The 17,160-nt window shown below is 37.7% G+C and overlaps 1 protein-coding gene across 1 annotated transcript in view; it reads left to right on the plus strand.

Moving 5' to 3' along the window:
- Positions 1 to 9,572: 9,572 nt before the first annotated feature.
- Positions 9,573 to 17,160, plus strand: part of Lamp3 (lysosomal associated membrane protein 3) — a 60,121-nt gene continuing 52,533 nt past the window's right edge. Inside the window, exons 1-3 of the mRNA XM_052158450.1 lie at positions 9,573 to 9,621; positions 14,491 to 15,185; positions 15,953 to 16,081. Of these exons, the coding sequence (XP_052014410.1) occupies positions 9,573 to 9,621; positions 14,491 to 15,185; positions 15,953 to 16,081 (873 nt within the window). The remainder of the gene's footprint in view (positions 9,622 to 14,490; positions 15,186 to 15,952; positions 16,082 to 17,160) is intronic.

Consider the following 17,160-nt stretch of genomic DNA (forward strand, 5'->3'; position numbering starts at 1 on the left):
AAGATCTCCACCTTCTCTCTGGAGAGGAACACCTAGGAGCACACAGGGCCTAAGATCAGTGGAGCAGCTGGGACAGAAGTCTTCCTGCCACTATTTGCACCAGGGAGCCAGGAAATTTCACAGCCTCCTGTGCACAGCCAGCCAGGAGAAAGTGATCTCCCAGCAGTGCTTTCACTTCTGAGCTCAGAGGAGTAAGGACACAGGCTTACGGGCCCACAGGAGGAACAAACTTCAGCCAGAGACAACAATACCAACTAGCACCAGAGATAACCAGATGGCGAAAGGCAAGAACAAGAACCCTACCAACAGAAACCAAGGCCACATGGCAACATCAGAACCCAGTTCTTCCACCATAGCAAGTCCTGGATACCCCAACACACCGGAAAAGCAAGAGTCAGATTTAAAATTGTATCTCATGATGCTGATAGAGGGCTTCAAGAAGGACTTAAATAACTCCCTTAAAGAAATACAGGAGGACATCTGTCAACAGGTAAAAGCCCTTAAAGAGGAAACACAAAAATCCCTTAAAGAAATGCAGGAGATCATGGGTCAATAGGCAGAGGCCCTTAAAGAAGAAACACAAAAATCCCTTAAAGAATTACAGGAAAACACAAACAATCAAGTGACGGAACTGAACAAAACCATCCAGGATATAAAAGTGAAAGTAGAAATGATAAAGAAATTACAAAGTGAGACATCTCTGGAGATAGAAAACCTTGGAATAATTCAGGAGTAAACGATGCAAGCATCAACATCAGAATACAAGAGATAGAAGAACCTCAGGTGCTGAAGATACCATAGAAAACATTGACTCAACAGTCAAAGAAAATGCAAAATGCATACAGCTGGTAACCCAAAACATCCAGGAACTCCAGGACACGATGAGAAGACCAAACCTAAAGATTATAGGTATAGAGAGCGAAGATTTACAACTTAAAGGGCCAGTACATATCTTCAACAAAATTATAGAAGAAAACTTCCCTAACCTAGAGAAAGAGATGCCCATGAACATACAAGAAGCCTTCAGAACTCCATACAATCTGGACCAGAACAGAATCTCCTCCGGGCACATAATAATCAAAGTACCAAATTCACTAAACAAAGGAAGAATATTAAAAGCGGTAAGGGAAAAAGGCAAGTAACTTATAAAGGCAGACCTAACAGAATCACACCAGACTTCTTACCAGAGACAATGAAAGCTAGAAGATCCTGGGAAGACCTCATACAGACCCTAAGAGAACACAAATGCCAGCCCAGGCTACTATACCCAGCAAAACTCTCAATCATCATAGATGGAGAAATCAAGAAATTCCATGATAAAACCAAATTTGCACAATATCTGTTCACAAATCCAGCCCTACAAAGGATAATTGATGGAAAATGCCAACACAAGGAGGGAAACTACACCCTAGAAAAAGCAAGAAAGTAATCTTCCAACAAACCCAGAAGAAGATATTCACACAAACCTAAAAATATCAAAAATAGCAGGAAGCAACAACTGCTATTCCTTAATATCTCTTAACAACAATGGACTCAACTCCCCAATGAGAAGACATAGACTAGCAGAAATATTTCTCATGTAAATCTACAATTTTATCAGAATATGTATGTAATTCCCCTTATAATTAATTTAGTTATGTTTTTTTATGTTTACCATTTTAGCTGCATTATTTTTCATGATAATCTTCAATTTTAATATGTCCTTCTATATATTTCCCCTATTCTATCAGAAATGTTTTCAATGCAAATCTTTGATTTTATCACGGATGTTTCTAATTCCACCTTCAATTAGTTCAGAAAGATTTTATATCTACCATTTTATATGTAAAATTTTCCATGAAATAGTCAATTTTAACATGTTTGTCTATATATTTCTTGAATTTTAGCAGAAATATTTCCCATGTAAATCTTCAATTTTATCTGAAAATGCTTATAATTCTACCTTCAATCAATTTAGAATTATCTTTATGCCTATCATTTTATCTGTATAATTTCCATGATAATCTTTAATTTTAACATGTTTTTCTATAGGTTTCTTCAATTTTATCAGAAATATTTTCCATGTAAATCTTCAAATTTATCAGAAAATGTTTATAATTCCACTTTCAATCAACTTAGGAATACCTTTATGCCTACCATTATTATATCTATATAAATTTTTCCACGATAATCTTCAATTCTAACATGTTTTTCTACATTTTTTCTACAATTTTATCAGAAATATTTTCCACGTAAATCTTCAATTCTCTCATAAAATGTTTCTATTTCATATTTCAATTAATTTAGTAATGTTTTTATGTGTACCACTTAACTCTTTAATTTTCCATGAAAATTGTCAATTTTAATGTGTGTTTCTATGACTCTCTTCTATTTTATCTGAAAAATTTTCTATGTAAATCTTTAATTTTATCATAAAGTGTTTTTACTTCCTTTTTCAATAAAGAAAAAAGAAATAAATAAAAAAAGAGAAAATAGTTCACGCATTTAACATCATTGCCATTAGGAAAAGCTGTCCTGGAAACAGCAGGATATACTATGGTGACATTCTGCCACCTAGTGGCTAGTAAGAGAAAAGGCACAATTTTTGTCTTAAAATTCTAATTTATCAAAATATTTATTTTGTTAAGACTACTTTAAATTCACTGACAGGTTTATTTGGTAAATTCTACTCAATATGCTTAATCAGAATTACACATTAGAACCATAAAATTATTAAAACTACATTCCCTAAATCATGCAGGGACCCATGTGGTGTGAGCTATAGCATTTGTCTGCGAAGGTCCGTGGTTCACTTTTATCAGTTCTCTGACCCACCAATTAGCAGTCTAATTATTCTGCCACACAGCCTGGAAGTGCCTTCAAAACTCAGAGAACATCTTTTTTTTGCCAACTGTTGGCTTTGAGGACAGTCATTCTCCACATATTGCAAGAATGTACCTATCCTTTAATAGTTTGGTGTTTTCAAGACAATCAATCAATCAACCAATCAATCAATCAATCAATCAATCAATTCATCATCAATCAAACAAACAAACAAAACAAAGCAAAAAACCCCATAAACCACCAACAACCAGTAACAACCTATCAATCCTCTCCCTCACCACATGAGGTATTTGAGTGTCTGTTCTAATTTAAAACCACTTGCTGCTTTTATAACTGGTTTCTGATCCTGAGTGTATATGAGGATGAGGCATGACAAATAAATTCTACCCTAAAGTAAGTATGCTAGCATACTGGAAAGACAAGAGCTTCCCCAAGGAGCCTTGTTTCAGTTTTACTGTGGTGACCCCTGGCCACAATCATCACAAGTATCATTTATTGAATTTCTACGGTGAACAGGGATCTCATTTTTCTAAATTACCAGCATTGCAAACTAGGCATTACTCTGATTTTAGAGATTTTTTTCTTTTTTTAAAAGAAGATTTAAGATGCTTCTCCGCCATCTGAAGTTCTTCAGGTGAGAATTCTTTGTTTAACTCTGTACCCCATTTTTTAATAGGGTTGTTCGGTTTTCTGGAGTCTAACTTCTTGAGTTCTTTATATATATTGGATATTAGCCCTCTATCTGATGTAGGATTGGTGAAGATCTTTTCCCAATTTGTTGGTTGCCGATTTGTCCTCTTGATGGTGTCCTTTGCCTTACAGAAACTTTGTAATTTTATGAGGTCCCATTTGTCAATTCTTGATCTTAGAGCACATGCTATTGGTGTTCTGTTCAGAAACTTTTTCCCTATACCGATGTCCTGTTATGGACTAGATGCCTATGAGCTACAACATCTCCCTAGATTCTGGTGCCTGGACTGCAGGGTGCTCTCCAAGATTTACAGGTTCTGAGAACTCTGCGTTTTCCAGGAGCCATGGTGAGACCAGGTGAATTGTCTCTGTACTAGAATCTTTGGGGAGACTGAGGGCCAGAACATTTGGATGTTGAGATGTTGTGAACTCCCTAGCTCCACCTCCTGCATCATGTTTTAAGCTCTATTCTGTAGAGTAGGCCAGACATTGAGGATGGGAAAGAACCGGATGAGACAGACAAGGGCATCCCTGAGTGTGAGAGGAAATACTGCCCCATATGTTTTCATTTTAAATTTGTTGACCTTTTTATGTTTATACACTCACTATGTGGGGATATAAAATGTGTGCTTCTCAATGTAAACCTAGTTCTAGATCAGCTTGGGGTGGTATGGCCATCCCATTTATCTCTACATTCACAGAGAAGGTAGACGAGCAGTGGAGGTCACTGGCCTCCCTTACTAAACAAGGCAGTTTCTTTCACTGTCTCTGTCACAAGTGGCACAGATAGAGGGAGGTGGACCCTGAATCTCAGCAGAGCTTGGAGGATATATCTTTTTTATAAGTTCAACATTTTTATTTTTTAGAGTGGACATGGCCAAGGTAAGCTCTGGAGTAGTTGAGCTAAGTGCCTGAAAGCCCTTCTGTTCTTTACCTTTGGTTGAAAGTCAATTTTATCTGATATTAGTGTTTTGATTATTATGTGATGGGAGGAATTCTTTTCTGGTCCAAACTCTTTGGAGTTCTGTAGGACTCTTGTATGTTCACAGGCATCTCTTTCTTTAGGTTATGGAAGTTTCCTTCTATAATTTTGTTGAAGATATTTACTGGCCCTTTATGTGGGAATCTTCACTTTCTTCTACACCTATTATCCTTAGGTATGGTCTTCTCACTGTGTCCTCTATTTCCTGGGTGTTTTTGGTTAGGAGCTTTTTGCATTTTTCATTTTCTTTGACTGTTGTGTCAGTGTTTTCTATGGTATCTTCTGCACCTGAGATTCTCTCTTCTATCTCTTTTTTCTGTTGGTTATGCTTGCATATATGACTCCTGGTTTCTTTCCTAGGTTTTCTATCTCCAGAGTTGTCTCCCTTTGTGATTTGTTTATTGTTTCTACTTCCAGTTTTAGATCCTGGATGGTTTTGTTCAATTCCTGCACCTGTTTGGTGTTTTCCTGTAGTTCTTCAAGGGTTTTGTTTTTGTTTTTTTGTGTTTCCTCTGTAAGTGCTTCTTCCCATTTACCTGTGTTCTGTATTTCTTTAAGAGAGTTATTTATGTCCTCCTTGAAGTACTCTTTCATCATCATAAAATCTTGCTTGTGCCTCTTGCCATCTGGTTATCTCTAATGTTAGCTGGTCTTGCTGTCTTTGACTGTGGCTTGTCTGTTCTGCAAGCCTGTGTGTCAGTACTCCTTGGATACCAGTTCTCTCTGCAACGAATTTAGGTATGGAGACCTGTGGTACAGGGTCAGCTCTGTGCTCGCAGATATGTAGGCACACCTGAGATGTGTGTAGCTCTGTGGCCCAGGATCAGCTCTGGATGCAGACAGAAACCAGAAGGCTCCTCTCCCAGGCTGCCCCTGGGTTCCTGTGTCCTGAGGGTTCTGGGAGGGTTCCTCTGAGCAGCAGGAGTGTTCCTATCTGTACTTACAGGCTTGTCTGCACTCCTAGGAGTCTAGCTATCTCCCTGCCACCTGGGCATCTCCCTGTGCCACCTGTGGCAGAGGATCCTCTCCTGCCCTAATATTTCTAACTTTAGGAAAACACACAGCAAAATGTCAGATTCCAACCTGCTTCTCTGACCTCTGACTCTCTCACACAGGCTGTGTGCCCTCTTGCTACAACTCTAGCTCTACCCCCTTTTTCCCTGCCCAGTCATGGGCCTTCCACTGTCTCAATATGATTGGACATGGGAAATACTTCAACATTATACACTGCCAAATTTCTCTGGGATGCGATGAAAATCATTTAACATTCTCCCATTTATGTTGAGAAGTTGGCTGGATTGACCTTATGCAGGATATGTGCATACAATTATATTGGCTGTGAGTACATGTGTGCAAAGGTGTTGTCAAGTCTGGCAAATACTGAATCACTGCAGATGTCTTCTCTCTTGGACTCTTCAAACATTTTTGCCCTCTTCCATGATGATTCCTGAGCATTAAGTATTTTTGCATGTGCAATGTAGATGTACCATTAAGAGCTGAGCACTCTGCACTCTTTTATTTTCTGCAGTTTGACTAGTTATTGGACTATGTAGTAATTACCATCTACCCGAAAAAGAAGTTTCTCTCATGATGGTTGATCGACGAACTAATCTTTGGGAATAAAGATCAAAACTCAGGGGGCTGCTTATTACTATCAATTTAGCAGAATGATAATACTAGGGTTATTCCTGAGGGTCTGCAATGTACTTGGCCATAGACTTTTAGCCACAACAGGCATGACTTCTATTTTGTATAGTCGACTTGAAATCCAACAAACATAGTTGGTTATTTGCATAACATCTATCTTGCTTTTGCACCAGTGTATATAACGTGCCAGGATGATTGTTATTACAGCTGGCAGTTCAGAGTTCACAGGGTTTTGATATTTTTTTATCTCCCAGTAGTGTGCATAGCATCTTCCAGCATGGAAATCTAGCTGTTAGGAATAAAGATTCTAGGTTTTGGGTACCAGCCTAATTTCTCCATGTCTTTGATTTCTTCAGCTATATGGTGTCTTTAGCAATGATTACATCAAGTTTTAAGCAACAGCTTACATTTTTTAGGGGGAAGGCTATATATGGAACATCACTGACCAACAATTTGCAAAGAAGTAATCCATACCTGGCACTGGGATTTTTATTTAATAATCTGTGGTACCTCAGAGAGAAAGAGACTGGGTCTGGCATAGACTTTTGAAATCTCAAAACATAGATACTGTGACACATTTCCTCCAGCAAAGCCACACGTACTCCAACAAAGCCACACTTCCTAATCATTCAAGTAGTGCTACTCCCTGGTGACTAAGTATCCAATATTTGATCCTATAGGGGCATTATTATTTAAAACAGCACAGGAGGATTAAGTTTTACTTAGAATATTCTCCCTAGCATTGCAATGTCCCTAACCCATAAAATATCCAGTTCCTTTCAGTCATCCATCTTATGAGAAATATTTGAACCAATCAATCAAACTTTTGGGAGCCTTATTTTCTTAGACTCTCATTCAGTAGGCTTGGATTAATCCAGTTTTATGTTCTTTCCATTATCTCACACTCTTAAAATCCATGGTGACACATATTTCTCAGACTTCTGCTTGAATGAATTAGTACATTTATTAAGCTCTTTAGCAGTGTAGTAGTAAACATCATCATGGACTACAGTTTCTATCTCACTTATAGAAGAAGCCTGCTTAGCCTTATTGGTCCAGAACTAACTGTTGTTGGGCATTGAGAGATGTCAGTAGTGCTACACCTGGCATCTTCTTCAGAAAAAGTCTGTCCTTGTTTAGAAGAAATAAAGGAATAATTCCCTGGGGCAACGGTGGAATGGGCAGTATTACAGGGGCAGGGGTGGTCGTGGCAATGAAGATGTATGATCTGTTGAGGGTAGAAAGACTTCTCCCTCAGATAAGAAAAGCTCTTGGGATTATGAGGGTTTAAAGTCCTCAGCTTCATTAGGGTCCTCCCACACATTTCCACCTAGAATTGTAGGATACCAGTCATTACCAGTGTTCTTACTCCAGTGACACACACTCTTTAAAGTTGGGAGTTGAATTTTCACAGCCAACCTCATAATGAGAGCTTGGGTATCATTTTCTGCAACTTGAATTCTATGGCCACTGGAGAGATGGTGTTTTCATGGTACACTTAAAAACTTTTAGGCTGTTATGCTAATCCAGAGTTTTCTGTGAGCTTATGTTTTTTTGTTGTGTAGTTTATCCAGAGCTTATAGAAGCAACCAGCACAATCACCCTCCTCCTTATTTTACAGCACTTTGTCTAAAGTCACTGAATTTCTTGTCCCTAACAGTTGTCCCTTTAAGTAATTTTAACCATGGGCTTCCAATGTTGTCCATGCCACCATAGTATTTTTCAATCTATAGTCATTGCCAAATTACAGATTGAGTTTTAGATACTTAAAACTTCCATCCTTAGAATTTTTTCCTACAGAATCACTTCTGTTACTACAAACTATATTAGTCAGGGTTCACTAAAGGAATGGAACTGAGAGAATGAAAAACTATAGAATTTTAAAGTAGCTTTCAGGATTTATAGGGCAACAATGACTGTCTATAGATAGAAAGGCCAAGAATCCAGTAGTTGTTCAGTTCATGATACTGGAGGACTTAGCAGTTCTAATCTGGTACTAGCATCATGGATAACTCCTAGAGAACTACCTGTCTTCAGCTTCCATAAAATTAGCCTCAGAATAGATTTTTAGGGTCTTTTCTCCATTAATGTGGGAGGGCCCATGAAAGAGCAGGCTGAGAAAGCACTAGGAGCAAGCCAGTAAGTAGCATTCTTCCATGTTTCTGCTTTTGTGTTCCTGCCTTGAGTTTGTGCTAATTTCCATCAGGGGTGAATTGTGACCTGGGAGTTACCAGCTGAAATTAATCCTTTCCTCTTCTAGTTGCCATGATATGTTTATTACAGGAGTTGAACCAAACTATGATAACATATTCTTTTCAAATGCTTAGCTAAAGTTTAGTAAGTTGACCCATCATGTTATGGGACATATGTCATTCCTCTTCACCAACAGATTAACAGGTAGAAGACTCCTTTGTCTTGAAATGTGACTGTATTTGGAGATGGGGTCTTTGAAAAGTAAAATGAGTCTGTAAGTGTAGACATAAGAAGTGGAGAGCAGGACAGACACATGTACAGTGGATGGCCATAGACTCCAGTCTACCAGACTTAGAAGAAATAAGCACAGTAATAGACTGATCTCAGATTTCAGACTATCTGAATTTTAGGAAAGTAAATTTCTGGCATATAAGTTGCCTCATCCATGGTACTTCATTGTGACAAATCTAGAAAAGTAATACAGTTACAGTCTTGGTCAGAAAAGAAGTCTCAAAAATTTGTAAGATTTAAGTTCTAGAATTGTTTTTAACCATAAAGTTAAATTAGAAATCAATATAAGATATCAGCAAAATGTCTACATATTTATAAATCAACACATATATAGAAGTGATTAAAATGGAAAAGTACATTCACTCCCAAAGCTTCTTTAACTCTGCTTTGGCCTCTCGGCTTTTCATAATTATTCTGTAGTACACACACACACACACACACACACACACACACACACTACAAAGTGAGGAAACTGTGAACATGACACTGGCATGCCTTGCACAGAGAAAGTGCTCTAGAACTATTCCACAACTTTGTGCTTGAGAAACTGGCTGGCAAGAGTTTACAGAAATGGCCTCAAGCTATTACATAAAGAAGAGACCCATCTCATAAGGAAAGGAACTTCCCCAGATCTGCCACCTTTCCTGGAGAAATAATTTCCGTCGCCCTTCACCTTAACCAGTCCCCCCGCCCCTTCACCTCTTTCATACACTCCAGGAAGAGGTAAGTGTTTACTTTCCCACTATGAGGTGCCTGCGGTTCCCCCTTGGTGCAGAACAAGGCTTAGCTGGATTAGCTACCTCTCATGATGTGAAATCATTTTCAGTGCCACAAGTGGATGAGCTTGATGTTCCTTGGCGTTCTGTGGATCTGCTCTGAGATCGACTCCATTCCTACAGTTCAGAGGACCTAAGCACACAGCAGCAGTAGAATGATCTCACCTGTCATGCCTGGGCAGATCTCTGCAGTAGCTGTACTCTTCCTGTCCCTGACTGGTAAGTAACACACCCCAATTTTTATGGTGGCCATTCTTTATTTATTTCTCTTAAATTTAAAAGCATGTGTGTGTCCTGGACCAAAGGTGAGGCAGGGAAGGCTATAGTGCTAAAGATGTGGTTTCTGCTTCTACAGGTATTTAATGTGAAAACAGTAAATATCTATTATCTTATGTAGGTGGGGCACATCTATTTTTTCCAAGGGTCTTTCTGCTTTGAGTGGAACTTCTGTAAGTTAGAATAAGTATCAATACCAGAAGACATTGCCTAAGGCACCTACATTAGTACAGATACCATATCAATGTGAGTTTATAAAATTCACTTTGATTTAATAGAACTAGGCCAAAGCTTAGGAATTGAAGCTGTAGCTGGTTACATACTCCATTCTATGTTTATCTTAAACATGTTGTTTATTTTATATAAATAGTGACACGTGAAGATATATCAAAAGTCACCTGACCAGTTACACCACTTCACAAAGGTGTAAACTGAGGCATCAAAAATGTTATTAAGATAGTGCTGTTGCACAAGGAAGAGAGGTAGCCTGGGAATCCAAGCTTAAAATGGCTGTTTAAATACCTACTCTCACTAGAGTGTGTTATACATAAGATAATGGGTTTTATAGGGTTCTTGTTCTGTTCTGCTAGCAAGTATATGAGCAACTTTCCAGTTTCTGAAAGTTCAGAACTACTGAACTTGTGAGATCACTGGCTTTGTCTACACTGCACTGCTTACACGGAGTGGAGGACGCTGTGGCCTCAGTTGTTACATGAACCTAATGGAAGTTGTGTGGTCATGACAGCTGCCTTAATCCAAGTAGTTTTTGCTTGTGCCATGCTTTCAGAATTATAATTTCATGTTCTCATAAATACAAGAAATGACTTAATTTGGGAGTGTAGTACAATGGTAGTGTTAGTTTAGCATTGGATTCACTCACTAGCACTGTGGGAATCACTTCCCACTGTTTTAAGCTAGAAGATATAAGTCAAAATTGCTGCCTATGCACATATTCATCCCTCTAGAAGCAAAAGTAAGATTAAAGGTTCCTTATTGCAATAAACACAGGTTCATCTTATAGTTAAACTTACATTGCTAAGGAAGAAGAAGCATCACTTTGAATGTTTATGCTTGTATTTAATACATTAGTAAGCATTTTGTCTTTGTTGTAACAATTTCATGTTCTTTTCTAAGTGTTACACTAAACACACACATTTGTTTATTTATGTGTATATTTTATTGGCTAGCACTTACATATAAGGAATGAAAAAATTTCTTCTAAGATTAGATGACATCACTCTTTTCTTCTTATTATATTCTCATTATTTAAAACAAATTTAAACTTAAACATATTTTGATTATATTCCTTTCATCTCTCAAGACATTCCAGATCCTTTCCACCTCCCTATCCATACAATTTTAAGTCTTTTTTTTTTAAAAATCAAAACCCAATACAACAATCTCCAATCAAGTAAAGAAAGTAAAACTTCACCCCTAACATCCCAAAACAATAAAAAGTCAACAACAACTCTCATCAAACTGTAACCCAATATAAATACACTAAAAACGAGTGGAATCTATACATTGATCAATTACTCCTGAACATGAGGCCTATCCTAAAATGGTTGAACTATTCAGTGTCACTCTATTGGAGAAAACTGACTTTCTCTTTTCCAGAAAGTATAACAATACAGTTGTTAACCTTTACTATAGTGGCTAGGTTTTCATTATTCATTAATTAATTAATAGAAATATAATAAAATATAATTAAAGCAAAAACTATTCCAGTGGAGTTGGACAAGACTTATCAATGAAGGAAAAGAGCCCAAGAGAAGGCACAAGAATTAGAGATCTACTTGTTCTCATGCTGAGGAATCCAATATGATCACTAAACTGGATCCATAATGTACATGCAAAAGACCTGGTCCAGATTCATGCAGGTCCTGTGTATCCTGCTTCAGTCTGCGAGTTCATATGAGCTTTGCTCAGTTTGATTTAGACAGCCTTGTTTGCTGGGTGTGCTCTATTCTCTCTGGCTTACACTCTTTACCTCCTCTTCCACAGGGCTCCCTGAACCCTGAGGGGAGGGATTTAATGGAGACATCTCATTTAGGACTGAGTCTTCCAAGATGTCTCATCCCTTGCACATCATCTATATGTGGGCTTCTATATTTGTTTTCATCTGCTGCTGGAGGAAGTTTCTCTGATGATGGTGGAGCAAGGCAATGATTTATGAGTACATCACATTGTCATTGAAGTCATTTTACTGCTATATTTTCTTTTTTTAGAACAATAGTAGTTGATTTTACCCTAGGTTCTTGTGTGGTCTAATAATGCCTTGTTCTGGTCACTCAAGCAGTGTTCCATCTCATGGAGTGGGCATTAAGTCAAGTATGATGTTGGTTTACTAATTCCACACACAAGTTTTGGGCCACCATTTCCCTAACACATATTACAGAGAGGATAACATTGTTGATCTGAGGATGGTGACTGGATTGGTGTTTATGTTTTTATTTTAGTTTACTGTGCAAAGTATTGTGGTGTACTAATGTTGCTGGTCCACAGGAGTGAACGATCTATGCATGCACTGTTGGACTTCTCCACGTTTAGTGTGTTGTGTAGATTTTATCTTCAGTAATGGGCTTGTTTGGCATTTCCCACTTGCCTTCCTATATGTGTTTGATTTAGGACATTTTTATTGGGTTAGATTTTCATCCTGACCCTCAAATGATCCTTAATTTCAACTGTCTGCCCACAAAATCCCTCTGTTTTCTCTCTCTTATCTCTCTCTCCTCACTTGATCCTCCAGTTCCAGCCCTTTCTTACCCATCCATAACAATCTATTCTGTTTTCCTTCCCAAATAAGATTTCTCTGTTCCACCTAGTTCCTTGCTTCTTGCACTGTACCTATCCTCTGTAGTTCTGTGGATTGTAGGTTGGTTATCCCTGACTTAACAACTAATATCTACATATAAGCAAATAATACCATATTTCTCTTTCTGGATATGGTATACCTCACTCAGGATAATTTTTTTTTTTTAGTTCTACCCATTTACTTGTGAATGTCATGACTTCATGTTTTAAAAATGGCTGAAAAATACTGTTTTTTGGTAAATGTACTACATTTTCTTTATCCATTCTTTGTTGAGGAACATCTAGGTTGTTTCCAATTTCCAGCTATTATGAATAGAGCAGCAATGGACATTGTTGAGCAAGTGTCTCTGTGGTAGGATGAAGAAAAAGTACCTTTGGCTTAAAACCTCCATGTAATAAATTTCCAGTTTTAAGGGTAAGGAATGTAACTCAGCCGTACACTGCCTGGCCACCATACGCAAAGTCTTGAGTTTGATCCTCAGTTGCCAAAGTGCCAAAAGCCTTGCTGCTACCTATTAATATGGAATAATTAGCCACTTAAAATGTATTTAATGAAAGGAGACCTAAAGATACTTATAGACTATATTGACAGTTATGAACCTGAGGATTTCATAAATACCAGAAGAACCATGTCCTCTGTTCTCAAGCTTTATCCCAGAATCTAGCAACTACAGTTTTTAGAAATGTCTGAGTAAATACAATATAAACAATGAAATTTGAATAGACAGAGTGGTTTGCCAGAATACCTCATTCCACGGGCCAGTTTAAGAATTTTGTCTACTTTTCTGGATTTATATGTGCCTAAAAAGAGGCAAGGATAGAATCTGGATGAAATAAAGACAGAGGTCTTTAACTCTTTAAAGGATATCCCTGGAGACAATTTGTGACAACAGCAGACAATATATATTCAATGGTCCTGAAGGTTTTCACTGAAACCAACTTGCTAAATCTTTATAATATTCTAAAATGTCTTCAAGGGAGTTGTCCTCTTTTACTCACACATCCAACTCATATTTGCTGAGCGCTTTCTATGCACAGGCACCTGTGGTGAAAACTATACACACAATTTTAAATTTAGGCTTTTAATGTAGTGAATAAGTTGTATAACCAAGAAAAAACCCCAGCAAGTAGACTTTTTTCAAGGATGAAATTCCACTCATTCCTACTGGCAATATAATCAAATTCTTTTTAATATGCTCCTCATATTTGAGCACAAAATGTGATAGGTAAAGTCAAACAATGCATTTATCACTGAGGCGGATAACTATGGAGATAGAGGCTATTGACTATAAGGAGGACAAGGAAAGGCACTCTGAAGAGCTGGCATTTAAACCAATCATGAAGGACCAGAGCAATTATATCTTGATTTTTCTTAGTTAATAAAGACTAGATAGCTCAAAAGATTAAGAAAATAATAGAAGTTGGTTTATATTTAGAAAAAAGAATGTGGAGGGGGAATATCTTGCAAGAAAATAGTCTATTATCATTGGGAGTAGTTAAGTATAGACTTCATGAATATATATCAATTAACCATGATTTATCCTTCATATTATGATTGGAACTAAATGGCTTGTGAGACTTATTCCAAATTTAGAAGTACATGATTCCATAAAAAATACAAAACATTATAACTCTAAATGCTGCCCCAGTCTATGAAGTTGTCATAGCTGCTGTTCACCCTGGAGCACTTTATGACTTCTTTTTGGTTTCCCAGTCGAATATGATTGCTTTGGTGTGCATTGGTATCATAACCTATGCAGATGAAGGTTTACATGCAAATATTTGCCATATGATCATGAACACGTAAAGAACACAGGTATGAACTAAAACATTACAGTGGTGGCCTAGTCCTAAAGTCTTTGGTGATCTTGATTTTATTGTTGAAACTCTTGAAAGTTTTCCCTAGACGTGAAGTTGTATATGTCAGTTTAAGTGGGGATGGGGATCTTTTGAGCATTTGGTCACTGCTTGTAACACTTTTGCTTTTTTAATTTGCAGTAATTTTACATGGCTATCAAATAAGAGAAAAAGAATTTCCAAAAGCCAGAGGCTATCTTCAATATACTGCAACAGCAACAGAACAGATCACAACAAAACCTCCACTTCAACTCATTAACCAAAGATCTCATGTAAATTTTGCACCAAGATTTAAGGATGATTATAGTCAAATGGCTGCTGAAACTTTCACCTTTGAAAACACAGCCCACATAACAATGAAAATAGCAACCCCAGTAACTACAAAGAGCCTTCTACCCATCAGCTCAGCTAGCCACACCTTTGTCATATCAAATAACTCACACAAGACTACTTCATCTACTGAAGATACCAATGACCCTGGCTCAATTTCACATTTACCAATTCCTACAACCAGAATTAGTCTAGCCACTGTCAACCATATAACTGGGAGAACTACCCAACTTGGTGGTCAGACAACCCTTCCCAAAACATTTTCCATAGCATCACACAAAAGCATAACCAATCAGAGGCCAACTCTATCCACTAATGTCTCAGAAATATTAGCATCAACACCAAAGGACAGATCAACAACCTCACCTGTCCCCCTAGTTCCTAGGCCCACTCTTGTAACTTGGTCATCACCAGCCAAGACTGGAACTTATGAAGTCCTAAATGGAAGCAGGCTCTGCATAAAAGCAGAAATGGGAATAGCGCTGATTGTTCAAGAAAAGGATTTGGTAAGTTGGGATCAAAGATAATGATATCTTTGAAGTCTGACTGAAGTTGTCTTACTAAGAATGAACAGTTCTCTATAATATGTCTTTAGGTGAGACAGGTAGCTGTGGGTTCATCTTTCCATTGTTCTCTATCCTAAGGAATGTGTTCCAGAAGACAATTTAAAATAAGTAGAGAAAGCAAGGAGAACTTCAACATAGATACTTCTCACTTGGAGCCAGCATTGGAAATATTAGCAATGCTGACTGATAATCACAACCTGTCCTTGTTCCTCTGTAATGACTTCTTAGCCTCAGTTCCTTTCTGACATGAGACATTGGAATTTGATGTTCTCCATGGTTCTAGCCCATTGTAATATTATTATAAAAATCTAAATTAACAAGATTACAGAAAAGGGTAATATAAAGTATTTTATTTATAAAGGAATGATAATAAACTACTGTTTTTTACATAGTTTTTAACCAAAGAAAACTCATATCTGCATTTGATATAGAGTTCAAACTCCTCTCTCCATCATCTTTCAGTACATAGAACAGTACAAAATTTGAATTTCATGAAGTTTACTTCCTATTAGTTACCCATTAAAGCTACTTATTATGGGGAGATTTCTTTAAGAAAGCCTTTAAGCATACACTTGGAAGTGAGATGATGGCACACAACTGGAGCATTGTCTTTTTAGAATGAGCATCTACTTACTTATTTAATAGCCTATACTTCTGGCTTGATTTTTTTCTCCTATATCTTACTGACTGGACTTATCCTGGTTTAGGATTCTGCAACTCAGAGGCGCTTCAACATTGACCCCAGTCTAACCCATGCATCTGGGCAATGTGGCTCCCAAAAATCCAACTTCTTTTTGAATTTCCAAGGTGGATCCGTGAATATCACATTTACCAAGGTAAGGCATGGATTTCTTCACAGTAATTACCTCTAGAAAGGCTTAGACTCTCCTCAATCTAGTGCCAGGGCTTCAGTGCTAAATTTCAATCAGATCCTGTCATAAGTAGCCAAGAGCCTCTTGGGGATCTTTTTAGATAAGAATAAGGTACTTGGGAGGGAAAGAAAGGAAGTGTTGACACCATGTTTGCCTTCTCTGTCAGCCTACTCTAAGCAGTCCAAGAAGGGCTTCAGTGCCTCTTCGGAGAACCTTAGCTTTGCAGGGCAGGTCTATTTACCAGTCTTCTTTGCAGATTACACAAGGAGGAAGTGGCATAGATGAAAAGTTTGTAGAAATTCCCGGTGGACATCAGATAAGTGGGGTTATTTTAAAATCAACATCAAATAGCAGGATAGGTTCTTTTCAATCTCTGAAGACAAAACTCATAGACTTGGAAGGCTCTGAGTTTTCGTGACAAGAGATAGAAACAGCAAAGTAGGGTAGAAAGGCTTGGGTGTTGAGCTCTGTGTATTCATGGGTATTCTTTACTTTTTTGGCTAACATCTACAATCAGTGAGTATATACCATGCATGTCCTTTAGGGTCTGGGGTTACCTCTCTCAGAATGATATTTTTTTTAATTCAATCCCTTTACCTGCAAAATTCATGTAGTTCTTGTTTTTAATAACTGAATAGTATTCCATAGTGTGATTGAACCATATTTTCTGTATCCATTCTTCGATTGAGAGACATCTGGGTAGCCTCCAGTTTTTGTCTATTATGAGTTAGTCTGCTATGAACATAGTAGAGCATTTGTCCCTGTGATATGGTGGAAGATTTTGGGGTATATGACCAGAAGCAATAAAACTGGGTCTTCAGGTAGAATTATTTCCAGTTTTCTGAGGAACTGCCAGAGTGCTTTCCAGAGTGGTTGTATAAGTTTGGAATCCCACTAGCAATGGAGGAGTGTTCCTCTTTCTCCACATCCTTGCCAGCATGTGCAGTTGCTTGAGTTTTGATCTTGCCTTTCTTATTGGTGTAAGGTAAAATTTCAGGGTGGTTTTGATTTGTTGACCATTTCTTTAAATGCTTCTCATCCAG

The sequence above is a fragment of the Apodemus sylvaticus genome, chromosome 15, assembly GCF_947179515.1.
Source record: "Apodemus sylvaticus chromosome 15, mApoSyl1.1, whole genome shotgun sequence".
NCBI classification, from domain to species: Eukaryota; Metazoa; Chordata; class Mammalia; order Rodentia; family Muridae; genus Apodemus; species Apodemus sylvaticus.